Source organism: Homalodisca vitripennis, chromosome 7 (assembly GCF_021130785.1).
Source record: "Homalodisca vitripennis isolate AUS2020 chromosome 7, UT_GWSS_2.1, whole genome shotgun sequence".
In the NCBI taxonomy this organism is placed as follows: Eukaryota; Metazoa; Arthropoda; class Insecta; order Hemiptera; family Cicadellidae; genus Homalodisca; species Homalodisca vitripennis.
The window spans coordinates 112,800,843-112,815,509 of record NC_060213.1 but is presented as its reverse complement, the minus strand read 5'-3'; the positions used below and the strand labels follow the sequence as shown (position 1 = coordinate 112,815,509).

At 34.6% G+C, this 14,667-nt stretch overlaps 1 protein-coding gene across 8 annotated transcripts in view; it reads left to right on the top strand.

Annotated features, from left to right (window-relative positions):
• LOC124366215 (ephexin-1-like) overlaps positions 1–14,667 on the top strand; it is a 178,173-nt gene that overhangs the window by 123,726 nt on the left and 39,780 nt on the right. For 7 of the 8 annotated variants that reach the window (XM_046822595.1, XM_046822599.1, XM_046822598.1 and 4 more), the window contains 4 exons: positions 1,220–1,421; positions 4,468–4,558; positions 7,195–7,292; positions 7,921–7,986. In XM_046822595.1, coding sequence (XP_046678551.1) covers positions 1,220–1,421; positions 4,468–4,558; positions 7,195–7,292; positions 7,921–7,986 — 457 coding nt within the window. The remainder of the gene's footprint in view (positions 1–1,219; positions 1,422–4,467; positions 4,559–7,194; positions 7,293–7,920; positions 7,987–14,667) is intronic. The other variant, XM_046822600.1, reaches the window with a different exon arrangement.

Here is a 14,667-nt window from a genome sequence, read left to right as displayed (position 1 = left end):
TATCAAATTTTAGTAGTTATTAGCAGTATATTCTTGTCTAGAATACGATAAAACTTGCAACAAAATAAATCAGTTGTTCAGACTTATGTTTATACTGTAGATGAAACAATTAATTCATTGAACGACGAATTTGTTAAACTATTGTAGGTATAATTTAACTGTTTTTCACCACACACAAAGTATTCCTGAAGGAGATATCATGTTGAACTAAAATAATTAATTTTGGTTTTTCAGTAAAAATACTTGTTTTGGAACCCCCTTAACAATAGTGGATTTTGTAAAAATGTGTGTGTGCACTTTTCCCTGTCTTAGATCTATTTACTATACTGTTTTTCTTGCATTTTAAACTAGATAAGACCAAAACGTGGGTTCTGATTTCGAAAAGTTTTATAAAATATCACAAGGTATTAGAAGTTCAGGATTAAATCTTTTAACTTCAGTCAGCCTGCGTCATAATCATAATGTATTTCGACAAAAGTGAAATTTAGAACATTTTGTTTTTTAACCATAGAAATCTCCAAAACATTATCGTGGAAGTCATGAATGTTATAGGAACTTTTAGAAACAATAAACCAGATATAGCACCACCACCAATAAACTACAAGATAACACACAATTATGTAAATACACTCTTTTTACCTCTTAAGTATTAGCACGTTTTAACATTCACCTCAGTGGTCTCCAATTTAAAAATGCAGAAAAATTATTGGAATTGTAAAGAAATTTGTTTTTATTGGTTATCAGTGTTTCATCTAAATGTTCAAATTTTCAGTATTACGGTAATAACAGTACTGAAGTTCCCACTTGGAATTGTTTTGCTCAAGTATTACTGTACTTATGGGAATATTTGATTTATTGTAGGCATTTAAAAAATAGTAGTAATGAGTAGTAAATTCAAAACCAGCAGATATTCAATAATATTTAATATGTATGTAGAATATATACTGTTTTAACACCTGATTTTTAAGAAGTTATTTTAAGGGCACAGATAGGTAGATTCTGAGGTTTTGGGCTGTAGAATAGAAAGTTCATGGACATCAATCTCTTATTGGCAACAGTTATAGGTTCTTCAGTAGGGCGTGACTGATAGAATTTCTTTCTAATAGTTCAGAAAAAACAACTACATATATAAAAACATCTATAATGATGTACAAGACCCAAAGTATTGTTATGAGGTGAAATTTCAGTGGGGCTATGAACAAATATATTTGATTCACAGATTGGAGAAAATAATTATGCAGAGATAAGCGAGTTTCAGCGCGAGGAGAGAGAAGACAACAACATCTACGATGATGTTCTGGACCCGGAGGACCACTATGAGGCCATTAACTGTGAGCTGGTGAGAGGAGACTCGGATAGTTCCTGTGACCAGAGTAACAGTCTCTATGGTCTGACTAGGCCTACCTCGGCTGCTGTCCCAGGTACACATTAACTGAACAAAATATTACGAAATAGATGATATTGATAAGAAATTGTAAATTTGTGAAAAACAGGCTCACTGCTGAGTGCAGACGCTTAACAAGGGAAACTTTTAGAATGGTTAGGCAATAATTTAAAAATAGGTTATTTTTTTGCTTGAACAACAGTGGCTACCAATTTGAACATTTTATTTGAAGTTTACAATTAACAGTAGTAGTTATTAGCAGTAGTACAGTAGTTTGTAGACTAATAATTGTCATGTAAGTAATTAAATTATTGGCTGCTGACACCAAACGGCTTGGCCGATTTCAATTTTTTTTAAACCAAAATACAGCATTTTTTATGAGCTTGAATTTGAGGTGTCACAAGATATTAGTTGCCATTTCAAAATTTTGACTTTGGGTCTGGAGGGGGCATGGGGGTGATCACCCCCATTTTGAAAATATTGTTTTTTTGTTCCCCAATTAGTACTATACACTCCCGTTTACAGAATTTTGATACTTTAACTATAAGTCTTTTAATACGAGTTTTCTTTTAAGTTTTCAAATGAACATCCTGTATATAAAACAATAAAACAAATATATTAAATATTAATGTTAAACAAATAAATTTAATATAATATAAATATAAAAGTAAACTAAACAAATATTTAAATTTTGTATGTTGGTTATAGTTCTCTAAACAAATAATTTATATCCATATATGGTACCAGAACCATGCTCAGCTTTGATAGGTCCTGGAAAAAATGTTCAATCCATCATGTCTTGCAGCGTCCTTCAACACGGCCCCTTCAAATAGACGTGGGGTGGGGCATGGCCTGAAGGCACGGGTCCTAGTAAAATTGTTAAAAAAAAACGGACTGTATGGTATTAATTGAAAGCTCGTACACTCTAGCTAGATGTGTTTTTTGTGGATCTGAAACACAACCAAAGTTCCAATGTTAATCTTATGAGAGTATTTTGGTTTAATTTACAACAGCTGATTACTAAAATACAGGTGTTGCTCAGGCAGTTATCAATTCACAAATCAAGTTAATGTTCGATGATTGGTTATAGCATTAACTAACCATGTAGTGGGTCAAATTCATTAATTGATGCTTGTTGACTGCCATAATACTTTAATTTCACTAATTGAGTTTTCATGACTTTTATATTTAACATTATTTCCATCTAAATTATTTGGGGAAATCAGTTAAGGTGTTGAAGCACAAATTATTGTTGCATGGTGTGTTTCTGGAGAAAAAATGATATGGAAAGAGTTGCATTTTCAGACAAGTTCTTTTCATTGATGTAAAGATCATTTCAACAAGTCCCTGCAGAGTCATTTTGTTAAAGTCTTCTTTTTATTAAATGAGGAAAGAGAGCTGAACCTCAACATTTGACATTCAAGAAAAGTTCTTTTTCTGTCACACGGTAATCAGAATCGAAATGGCAAAGCATGTAAACATTATTTGTCTAAAGTTAATTATTGATAGTGGAAGAATTGAAATCGCTAAAGAATCATTGAAATTTATTAACATTACACGTTACAGAAAAAGTGAAAACTACTTTTTACGGTTCTGTTCCTTTCTTCTCTTAAGAAATTTGAGTATAAGGGTAGATGAGCATAAATGTCAACAAAATAAGAAATAAAGTACTAAGCATGTTGAAAAAAGTATTAAAGAGGATTTTTGTGTCAAATTCATCATCTGACATTGCCAAAATGACCAACATCAGAAGCTTTAGTCATGGGATTATTTGACCAGTCACGGTTTCCTTCTCAAGAACTAATTTTATATGCCTCAATGAAGGGACAATAGTTTGTTCTCAATAGTGAATTGTGATCAATAACCATATTTGTAGCAGACTGTACTGTGTTTGCCCTGCATTGTACTTTGTATTTGTATAGATTACAACGTGAGCTTTTTATGTAAGCAAAATCAATGATGTTTTCTAAACAGATAATAATAATTTAGTAAGTATTGTTTGAGGGAGAGGGTCATTTTATGTTCTTACCTTATTTCTTACAGCAGTTTGGAACAATTTATACTCCCCAACATTTCAGCTATTCTAGCTACTGATCACATGTATTAAAGCGGCAACAAAAAATTTACAACATCCAAAGATTAAATTAACTTATGCAGTAGCTGGATTGCACTACACATTGTTAATGTTATATTCATTGTTAGTGCTCCTTGAATTAAAAGACTATTAAGATTTAAATGAAAATTTATTACTTTTTCAATTTTTTATCTAACTGAGTTTCCTAAAATATATTCAACTGAGAAGAAACTATAAACATACTATTATAGCCTTGACGCACAACAGGATCTAGCTAAAGTAGTTGTATTCAGCAAGGCACTGTTACACTGTCACTAGCATTGCATCAATGTTAGTTTTCGAAGTACAAGTTCTTGCCATCAGGGTGCACCACCATACATTCATTACATTCTTGCTACTTGTTTAATATCGGCTTTCAGCAAAATGTAGATCAAACTGGACTTCTGTAAAACAATACAATAATATAAATGTCTAATATGTGTTATTGAACTGCTATAAAAAATATATAATTCCATTCTAAGAGATTTACTTGATGCATTTAAAAATGGTCAGTCATTTTTGTATTTAATTGAATAGACAACTTACAATTTCTTTTTTAATATTTTTTGGTACATAGGCGTACAATTGAAATTGATATGAGACTATTACAACTTTAGAACATTTGTATTGATTCATTTTAATTTGTATTTTTTTTACTGTAAAATAAGAACAGTGCACCTAATTTCTGAAAAAAATTTACACTAATAATGGGATTGTGGTAATCAGTGTGATTGTAGTTTTATTAGTTTCATTTATATTACTTTTATTAAGTCGCAGTTCATTTCATGATAAATATATTGACATTTAAAAATTTCAAATTTCAATTCATGGATTAATCTTGTTCTTTCTATTAAATAAAACACGAGGGAGTCGTGTCTAACACATTTCAGATTATCTCTAAATATGTTACTATGCAGTACACATGTGAGTTGGTAAGCCTGTGTCTATAAGTTGGTGTCACTATTTACAGGTGGAGTGTACCAGATGACTGGAGGCAGCGAGACAAGTGATGAATGGGTTGATTTGGACAATTCCGATGACCAGCATGAACCTGTATTCATGTGAGTACGAGATATAGTTGTAGAGTTATCTGTATATAGTAGCTTTCTTGTAAGTAGCTTCAGTCCAAGACCTTCAAAGCATCATAAAAGAATCTTTGTTTTTCAAATAGTAGGATGATCCAAATCACAAGATTAAGTTCCTTCTAGCTTTTGAAATAATACTGCTTACATGATGAGAGAAGATTAAATTGGAATCCAATTAATTTTAGCTTGGTGTACATCAGAATTGATAGCTGCTATCAGAACTATAAGGTATGTCACTCCTTTGATCGGTAGAGAGATTAAATACCTTCAGTAAAATGCTAGATATCACAGTTCAGGGTATATGTTATGTCATTATTATACAACAAGAAAAAAATAAGGCTGAAATTGGAGCCTTGAGGCACTCCTGAACTGGCAAAATACTCAGAATGTACTCCAATATATCTTACTCTAAATGTTATTTCTAAAAAGTAGGATTTGATCCAGTAATTAAGAGTAGGAGAACATCCAATAAAATTGAAGCTCTATGAAAGAGATTGTATGGTAACTTGTCAAACACTTTTGAATTTTGAGATATACAGTGTCAACTTAACCTCTTTGCTCAACTGCAGGACGGACGACTGCAAACAGTTGTCAAGTTTGTGGAAGTCAAATTACTTCTCAAAAGGCCATGTTAATGTAGAGAGATAAGATGGCAAACTCTCTCATAAATAAATAGTGTACAAACTTTTCAAATATTTTTTGTAGTGTCTACAACAGAAATTGGTTAAAAATTGGAGAGGTTCAGGGGTTCTCTTTTAGAATTGACTACCATTGCCTTCTAAATGGCAGGAAACTGCCGTACCAATAAACTCTATTTGAACAATGAAACAAGCACACGAATAACTAAACATAGGAATTCTGTTAATCCATCATTAGGCTCAATAAGATTTTAAGGTATTGATGACAGACTAAAGAATTTTAATGTATAAAAGTAATATCAACACTCGATTTATGTATATTCACCATCTCAGGTTCATCTTACAGCTGTCTTCTAAATAATGGTATATGGAAGCAAAATACTTATAAATTTCGAACATATTAGAACCATGTCATTAACACTGACTTCTGGATCAAGAGAGATTATTATCTCTCATAGACTTAGCAAAAATTCTCAATTCTCAGTTGCAGTATCAAGTAAAATAAGCATATAAATCCATTTATAAAATGAAAGCTGACCGTGTAAACCTAAATATTCACTGGATGGATGTTTTTGTTCACGTTAAGTTTGTTCAAATTAATCTCAGTTATATCACTTTGGAAGAAGAGGAGGCTGTCTCTGTTCCATCCTGTTTTTGTCAAAGTTGTCAGGGAATGGTACTCCCTCATATTAGGCTTACAAAAACCTTTCACTAAGGGAGCTCCACCCACTTCAAAAGTTATCCTCCACAATAAAACAGACCTGTTGATGAATCCTTTTACCCCAATAACTCAATATTAGTATTTTTTTCTTTTTATTTAGGACAAGAAGTTAAGTAAACACTATGTTACACGTAGTCCTAAAGGACTTTTGCACTTGCTTCCGGAGTAATAGGATGTTCTGGATGGGTAAGAGTGGTGGTAGATACCTCCTCCTGTCAAAATCCCATAAGGAGGGATAGCGAGTTATTTGTCTATTTCACTGAAGAATCAGAGACAAGCTCTAATCAAGCTTCTTCCTGTCTAAGCGGGAAAGAAAACGTCCTATCTCATGTTTAGGCTAGCATTGCCTTTAACACTAAGGCAGCTCCATCTACTTTTACAGTCAAGTAGATCTATCGTTATACCCAATATCTCGACATCTGTGGTTAATAATACGTTGTTCCTAGACATCCATAGGATTCTTCAGATGTGTGATATTTTTGCTGTAGCCAGTGTATGTTCACCAAGAAGGTATAAACCAGCCACTAGTGAACCCTCCTGGGGAATCAATAGTGATAGTGTTTGTATTCAGGGGAATTATTCAGCCAACTGGTCTCTATGGATGTAGTTTTGAAGGATGACAAATGCAATGATGTCACTACAGAAGGTGACCTATTGTTGTAAGTGAAGATGAGTTTTAGGACATTCCAACCTCAAAGGAGTTGGTACAGATTTAAATAACCACTGAATCTTAAACAGAATATAAATCTTAACCCAAATGTTTTGAGGCAAATCTTCTAGATCAGACCTCCCAAAAAAAAGATCTATAGTGAACAGGAAACACCATTCTCCGAACATCTTCATAGGCATTGCACATCCTGCCAGCGCTGTAAATTAAGAAAAATAGCAACTGTTAAGGTTGTAAATCAGGACATTCTAGTAATGAATAATGAATCCCATTACTCCTTACTCACATCTGCAGCCTCCAACCTCCTCCCTTTTTTCTACAGATACAGTTTGTGATCATTTTGGAGAATACCTTTGTACAGACTCACGGAAAGACTTTACAGTTTACAGTCAAATCTGTGGATCGTTTACCTTTTAGAAGTTTCACTCAGCTACAGACATGAAAAGAACTTAAAATAGTGCTTTAAATTTAATGTTTTTGTTTAACATTGTTGTGACATCAAGATTACAGTCATCATTTTCTAGACTAATACATATAAGTTTTGTGTACACAATATTTATGTGTAACGTTATGTACTGATTGGCAGCTTCCGAGAGAAGGAACGAGGCAGGAGTGTATCGGCCGCGGAGAGTTGGAGTGCGAAGGTCCGACGCCAGTGGTCTCGACAGGCAGCAGATGGTGATGGTAAGCCACACATCTTGTGTTTATATATTCAGTCCTTGTTTTTTTTTTAAGCTAATCGCGATATACATTTTCCTTTAATGCGAGTACAACAATACGGTTATACTAAATTCCATATCCGTACTAAGTTTAACAAATAATTACATTATTAAGTTGAATGTCGCTTCAATCAATCCAATGTCTCAAATATCATGAAATGGCACATTTGATTGAAATAAATGTGAGACGACATAACTATTTTATTAAATAAATAAAATATCTCTTCAGTGGTTTTATCAGAAGTGAACAAAATTATCTTGAATCAAAGCAGTAATTTTAAACTTGATGCAATTTATTTTTACAGCACTGCGATTGAAGAACTTAGCATCATCGTTGACTCATTTCTTATCCATTATAGTTGTAAAGAAACTTTTGACACTTTTAATTAGTTGGCCGAGCTCAGCTAAATAAGGTAAAGGACTCAATCTTTCAGCATGATTGTTGGACGGGTCTGGGGAAGTTTGTAAGCAGAATATTTGGACCTTTAAATTCTCAAAACAGATTTATACTTCCAAATTCAGTGTGTCACTCTAAAATTTACACAATTAATAAGATAAGAAGTTTAGTTCTATTAAAACATTTTATTCTTCAGATGTCTTTCTTGGGGAGTTGGCGTTACCTCCGCCTCAACTTCAACGTCGAGTTGGGATTAATAGAGGTGGGTGAAGATGTTCTCTTGTACCTTTATCGGATATCAAAAGCTTTCTTTGGCATTCCAGAAGCGCTTCAAAATGTTGTGCTCCTTTCTTGTTATCGTCTTCGTCAAAGCTGTATGTTTGTAATGTAGTCAGAAATTGAGATCGTTTGATCACTTTATGTGTGCTTTTGTTTGGTGATGGCTTTATCCCAAGAATGTCCATTTTGGCTTTTTTCATGCAAGTGTAAGCAATAGAGAGTGTAAGAGTGCCTTTCTCTCGCTTTCAACATTGCTATTGTGATACTTGGCGAGTTGCTAGATTTCATTCGGATATCATCCTATTGCTATTGCTCTGTCATTCTAAATGGGTAGAGTAATGCCTGGGGTCAGATTACTGTTTTGTATAAGAGGAGGACAGCTGTTTTCAAAATACCTGTGGAACGGTGGTGCACTAGAGCACTTCTCAATCCAGCTAATAATTTAAACTAAGGGAGTGTTTAAGTGGTATATTCTAAGTAGCATTTGTACTGCGATTTCCGTGAAATTTTGAATTGGTTAGTATTTAATTAGATTATGTTTGAATAAACTTCTTTTAAAGTGCACTCTCTCTGTGCACAAAGAAAATAGAAACATATGGATTACTGGACTGTGTCAAAAGCATCCACATGTCATTCGTGTGAATCTAAATTATCATATAACTCGTTATGGTTTCATGAGGCGCTGCTTGCAACATCTTTGTCAGAGCTGTGTGCTTCTGAAGTAATGTTGTCAAAATCAAAATCTCTTGATCAGCTTATGTGGGCTTTTTTTTGGTGGTGGCTTTTTTCTTAAAGATGTCAACTTTAGCTTTTTTCATGCAGTTGTAAGCAGTAAAGAACTGCTTCCTCTCTCTGGTCTTCAACATTCCTATTGCCGTTATTTGGCGGCTGTTAGATTTTCAGTTTAGAATAGGTGTAAATAAAACACAATAGAAAATATTCAATAATTTGTGTGATAAAATTAATAACATTATCCGGTTTTGGCAGTTCTTTATTCCCTTGTCTGTTGTCCAAAGCTGTTGTCACGACTATTCGCATGGTCCAGGAACTCAAACGATGGTGTAATTAATTTATTTACAAGCTAGTAACGTAGTTATTTCTTGAGCTTTTTTTCTTCTACTCTCTTTAAAATGGATAGTTAGCGCTCTATACAGTCTTGCCCCAGCGTTCAATGGATTTTTTGGAAATAGAAGAGTCTTGTGCACAGATAGGTTGAAGTCAAACCCATTTCTTGTTGTTCAACCATGTTGGTTTTTGCACGCTGATAACTTTTAGTATATAAAGAGATGTGATGGTGAGTATATTGTGATGTTTGTACGCTCTACTACAGCTATCTCTTGGTACAATATCAGCCATCAGTCTTAATGCTCATTTAAGTAATCATTACTCACTGGAGGTTATTATTTGAGGATGCCCCCCAAAGTATAATTCCATATCAGACTCTGGTTTCCAATAGTGTGTGATAATTATAGTGTGTAGCTAGTGCGAATGTTGGGAGGGCTCGCCGGCCGGAATGTGTGGTTAGGTTGGTTTCAGACAGTCATGGGAGGGGCTGTGGTGACCGGCTGAGAGGGTCAAAAATTGGGGATAAATTTCAAATTTTGGAAAATGTGCAACCTGGTACTTCTCTCATGTCCATGATAGACCGAGCGGGTGAGGTAACCAAACAGGCAGGGGACTCTGATTTTGTACTCATGGTTGGGGGGTCAAATGCCATTTCAAACCAAACAAACTTGGAACTGGGCTCCGGGTTGGACAATCTTGCAGAAGGGCTCAAGGGAAGGGTGCTGTGGGTCGAAACACCCTACAGATTCGACAGCCCGGACAGAAATGAAGTAATAAAAAAACAAAACGAAATCATACAACATAAATGTAAACTAAATAACTGGGCGTTCCTAAACATAAATTCAATGTTAGATAGGACTTGCTTTACTAGACATGGCCTACACCTTAATAAAACGGGCAAGGATGTCCTAAACGACCTAATAATTAACTATCTCTCACTAGTCAGTCCAAAAAAAGCACTGGATGAAAAAAACGCAAAAATAGACATGACCCTGGAAAACACATAGATAACCACAAGCCGATATATCCCACGACGGGACAGAAGGCTAAATTGGGGAAAAAAGCTTCATCTAACAATATAACAGGGTCCTGTAAAGTAATTCACCTAAACATAAGGGGCATTCTTGAAAAAATAACACAAACTGAAATATTTTTGGATGACAATAAACCTGATTTTTTCTTAGTCTCTGAGCATGGTCTTGAAGATTTTAAATATAAAACCTAAAAATATTAACAGTTCCATGTCTATATATTTATGAATGTGCCTGGTACATAAAATCTCAAAACTTAGAATTTATAAACAATAGTCATAATTACAATACTAGATTTAAGAACAATTTCTCAATGCAACATAGGCTTACTCTTTTTGAAAAAAAAAACAAATTTCTCTGGACTAAAAATTTATCAAGTTTTACCACTAATAATAAGAACAATCAATTGTAACAAAAAATTCAAGAGTGAGCTAAAAAATTTCCTAATAGATCAATCCTTCTATAGCATGGAACAATTTTTTGATCATTGTAAAGGGCTGGAACACCCCACCCTACCCTAAACACTGTCCCTCCTATACAGGGCAGTTTTGGACCTGCAGAAGCCCTAAGATGGGCCAACTTCCTGCGGAAACAAAAGTATCAAGTAAGTAAGTAAGTATCAAAGTATAATCTATTCTTGTGGCTTCCGGAGTACTTACAGATTTTATTCTTCTTACGGCGAACAATGCAGTACAGAGCTGATGACACAAATTATCAATGTGAAAATTCCAAGAGAGACGCTCATCTAGTATTCGTTCACGGTGTTTTGTATTTTGAGAAATTTGAACGTATGGTATTATGTCCTTGTTTCCAAATATGATGTGTTGAGGTTTTGTTTGATTAAAAACCCAGTTATTTTCAATGCAATATTGATGAGCTATGTTAATTGCTATATAAGTGTTGATCTCAAGGAGCTCAGTCGATTTATGAGAATTAATCGGAATAGTGTCATCTGCATACATGATTGGATAACAGTATGAGTCAATGTAATTAGTTACGTCCCTAGTAAATAAAATGGGACTCATTACAGAACTTTGAAGAACACCAAGTTGTATGGAGTCATGACTAGTGGCAGCGATATTGCTGTTCTTGTTATTCCTTTGATTATTTTCTGTACTATCACTGTTTCCACTCAAGTAACTCTTGAACCACTGCGGTGCTCTTGAAACCCAAAGAACTTATTTTGACAAGGACCAAACAATGTTTTAAGCAATCAAATCCCTTACTTAGATCAAGGAGAGTACTGATGACATTTTTCTCATCTTTGATGTTGTTAACTATGTGTTCTACTCAATCAGTAACTGCTGTTGTGGTGGAGCGTCCAGCTAGAAAACCATGTTACCTTTCCGTAAGAAGTTTGTTATTTGTTAATTGATTTAGAAGTCTTTTCAGTTCTATTTTTCTTTTTACTTATTCGATAATCTATTTTTTAATCTTATATAACTTTTTGGATTCATTGGCCGTATACTGCCATTATTAGAAATTGTAGAATATCTATTACTATTATTTTTGACTTTAAATATCTTATTGTTAGAGCTTGTTTAAATTTGTTGCCAATCCTTGTGTTGCTATTTATCATTTTGTAAATTGTTTGTAACAAGGATTTCCCTCAAATAAATAAAAATAAATTTTCTCTAAAATGTTGGCACAAGGGGTATAGGTAATAAATTTTGTAATTCAAGTTTGTTACATTTTTATGTAAAAACTTGTGTTGTTTTTGTTTATTTTTTTTTTTGGGAAAGCTCCTGAGTCAAGGATTTGTTAATTAAGTTACTTAGTAGAAGACACAGTTCTTGGTTACAAGTTTTTATCATTATTGATGACACTTCATCTACTCCAGCCGAAGAAGATTTTAGGCACTGAATAATTTTGAGTAACTTGTCTACATTTGTCAAGTGAAAAGTATTGAGCAGTCGAAATGAAGTATTCATTAAAATGTCTTACTACGTGGTCAATATTGCTTAAAATATTATACCCTATGTTCAACTGCCATGCTCTGATCTCTGTTTTTGGGTGCCTGCTTGCTGATCTTATTTTAGGCAAGATTCAACAATGCAAAGCAAAACTATCTAGTAAATCAGTGTCTGTAACTTGTATTTGATTTTTGTACAGAGGCTTTTTAATTCGTTCATTATTGAGATGTATAAAAACTGTCGCTACAGCCCAGCCCAGTCCCAAACATAGTTGATGTGTCAAACTCTCTCTAATGACTGACATTAGATATAGTTGAAAGCACCAACGTCAACTGTTGTTGATGTGAACCCGATGTTGTTTTATTGTCTCTTACAACCATTTGGGTCTATTTTATCAACATAGATTTTGTTTATCAGTCTACAAGAATGTTTGACAATTAAGCTGGCCATGTGGTCCCTGAGTGGGATAATTTTTACTGACATTTTGGCTTCCTTATTTGTTACCTAAATTTCAGCAAACAGGATTTGACAGAGCATCCAGTTAATGTGTTATTGTCTGTTCTATGTTGTAATAGATCAAACACATAGTTAAAAAGGAAACTGTTTTATTTAATTTCTCAAAAACACCACTAATTTATGGAAAAAAAATTGAAGTTGGCCTGTGCGGAAATAATATGTGTTCACATATGTTCAGTAACATACATTGTTCATTGTTAAACAATCTTTACAAACAAAATAAAAAACATTTAGGAACGATTCTTATAAAAGTAAGTAAGAGGTTTGATTAAAACTAGCATAATCCATTTTTTTTTATTTTGTGTTAAATTAGCAATACCTCTCACTAGTCTTTTGGGTGCCTCACAAAATGTGTCAATCTATTGTTATGTGAGGAACAAAGGAAAAGGTTATCAACAGAACACTTGTCCCAATGTATTCACAGATGGAGAAATTCTTATCTGGTTACAAATTTCCTTTCACAATACGGTAGTTAAGCCAGTCATGGTTTATCTCTTTTTCTGTTGGTCAAGAGCACAATCCTAATACACAAACATTAAATCATTTGGCAATCCAGTAATAGTCAAGATATGGCAAAGAATTTTTCAAGTTTAATATATTGCTGGTCACTGACAAAATTATGGTGACATGCAGTGCTGAGACGATTTTTCAATAATAATGGCCAAAATGTTTTACGAGGTCCAATCAAAAAGTATCCTACCTTTTGGTGCAACATAAAACTGAAGTTACCTGAAAAAAGCTGGCGTTAATTTTCTTCAAAATAAGCACCCTGAGAAGCAACACGATTCCAGCGACGTTTCCACTTCTGGAAGCTGTCTTGAAAATCATTTTTCGGCATCGCCATGAGATCAGCCGTCGTTTTTTTCATAATTGCTTCTCGACTTTCAAATCTGGTGCCTTTCAATGGTTTTTTGAGGTGGGGGAAGAGCCAAAAATCGCATGGAGCCATATCTGGAGAGTACGGAAGCTGAGGAACTTGCGGAGTGCCGTGTTTCGCCAAAAAAGTTTGAATGAGCTGGGAAGAATGAGCTGGGAAGAATGAGCTGGCGCATTGTCGTGGTGTAGCCGCCAATTTTGAGACGCCCACAAGTCAGGTCTTTTGCGGCGAATCGCATCTCGGAGACGACGTTGGACACTTAAATAGTACTGTGCATTCACAGTTTGACCCTCAGGGGCATATTCATGGTGCACAACTCCACGGTGGTCGAAAAAAAAAGCATCACTTTGACATTGCTTCGAACTTGCCTTGCTTTTTTTGGCCGAGGATCCTAGGGAGACTGCCATTGTGATGACTGAAATTTGGTCTCAGGGTCATATCCATAGACCCAACCTTCGTCTCCAGTTATTATCGATGTCAAAAAGTCCGCATCATCCTCACAACATTGCAGCATGTCCTCGGCAACATCCAATCGCCGTTGCTTCTGCTCGTCTGTCAGCAATTTTGGCACAAATTTTGCGGCTACCCGGCGCAATCCCAAGTTATCCGTTAAAATTGCTTCAGCTGATCCGAAACTGACATCTAACTCAGTACTTACTTCCTCCACAGTCATTCGACGATTTTCACAGATCAAAACTTTTGCTTTCTCGATGATTTCCGGAGTTCGACTTGTTTTTGGTCGGCCCGAACGCGCGTCACTTTCTGCCGAGGTTCGACCACTTTTGAAACGGTTATACCACTCTTTAATCTGCGTAACACTCATTGCCTCATTTTCGAATGCTAGCTGAATTTTCCGAATGGTCTCACTTTGTTTTTCTCCGAGTTTCACGCAAAATTTAATGCAATAACGTTGTTCCACTTTTTTCCGTCATCTTCACAGTTAGAGAAAACCGATACGCGCACTTGACTTATCAGTACATACTGACCCGTCTCCGGCGAACCAGTCGGGGGATCAAGATAAGACTTTGTAACTTTCCTTATCATAGTACGAACTATTGTCGCAACAAATCTTATCTCATTATTGGCAGCAGAAGCCACGATACACGACGAGGTCGGATACTTTTTGATTGGACCTCGTACACACCACATAAACATGTTTTTAGTGACTTTCTTACTTGTCAAAATAACTTTTTAAAGCATGGTATCATTTTATTTATTTTTCATTTATTTTAAAGTTGTGAATAAATTGTTTTTAACTTAAA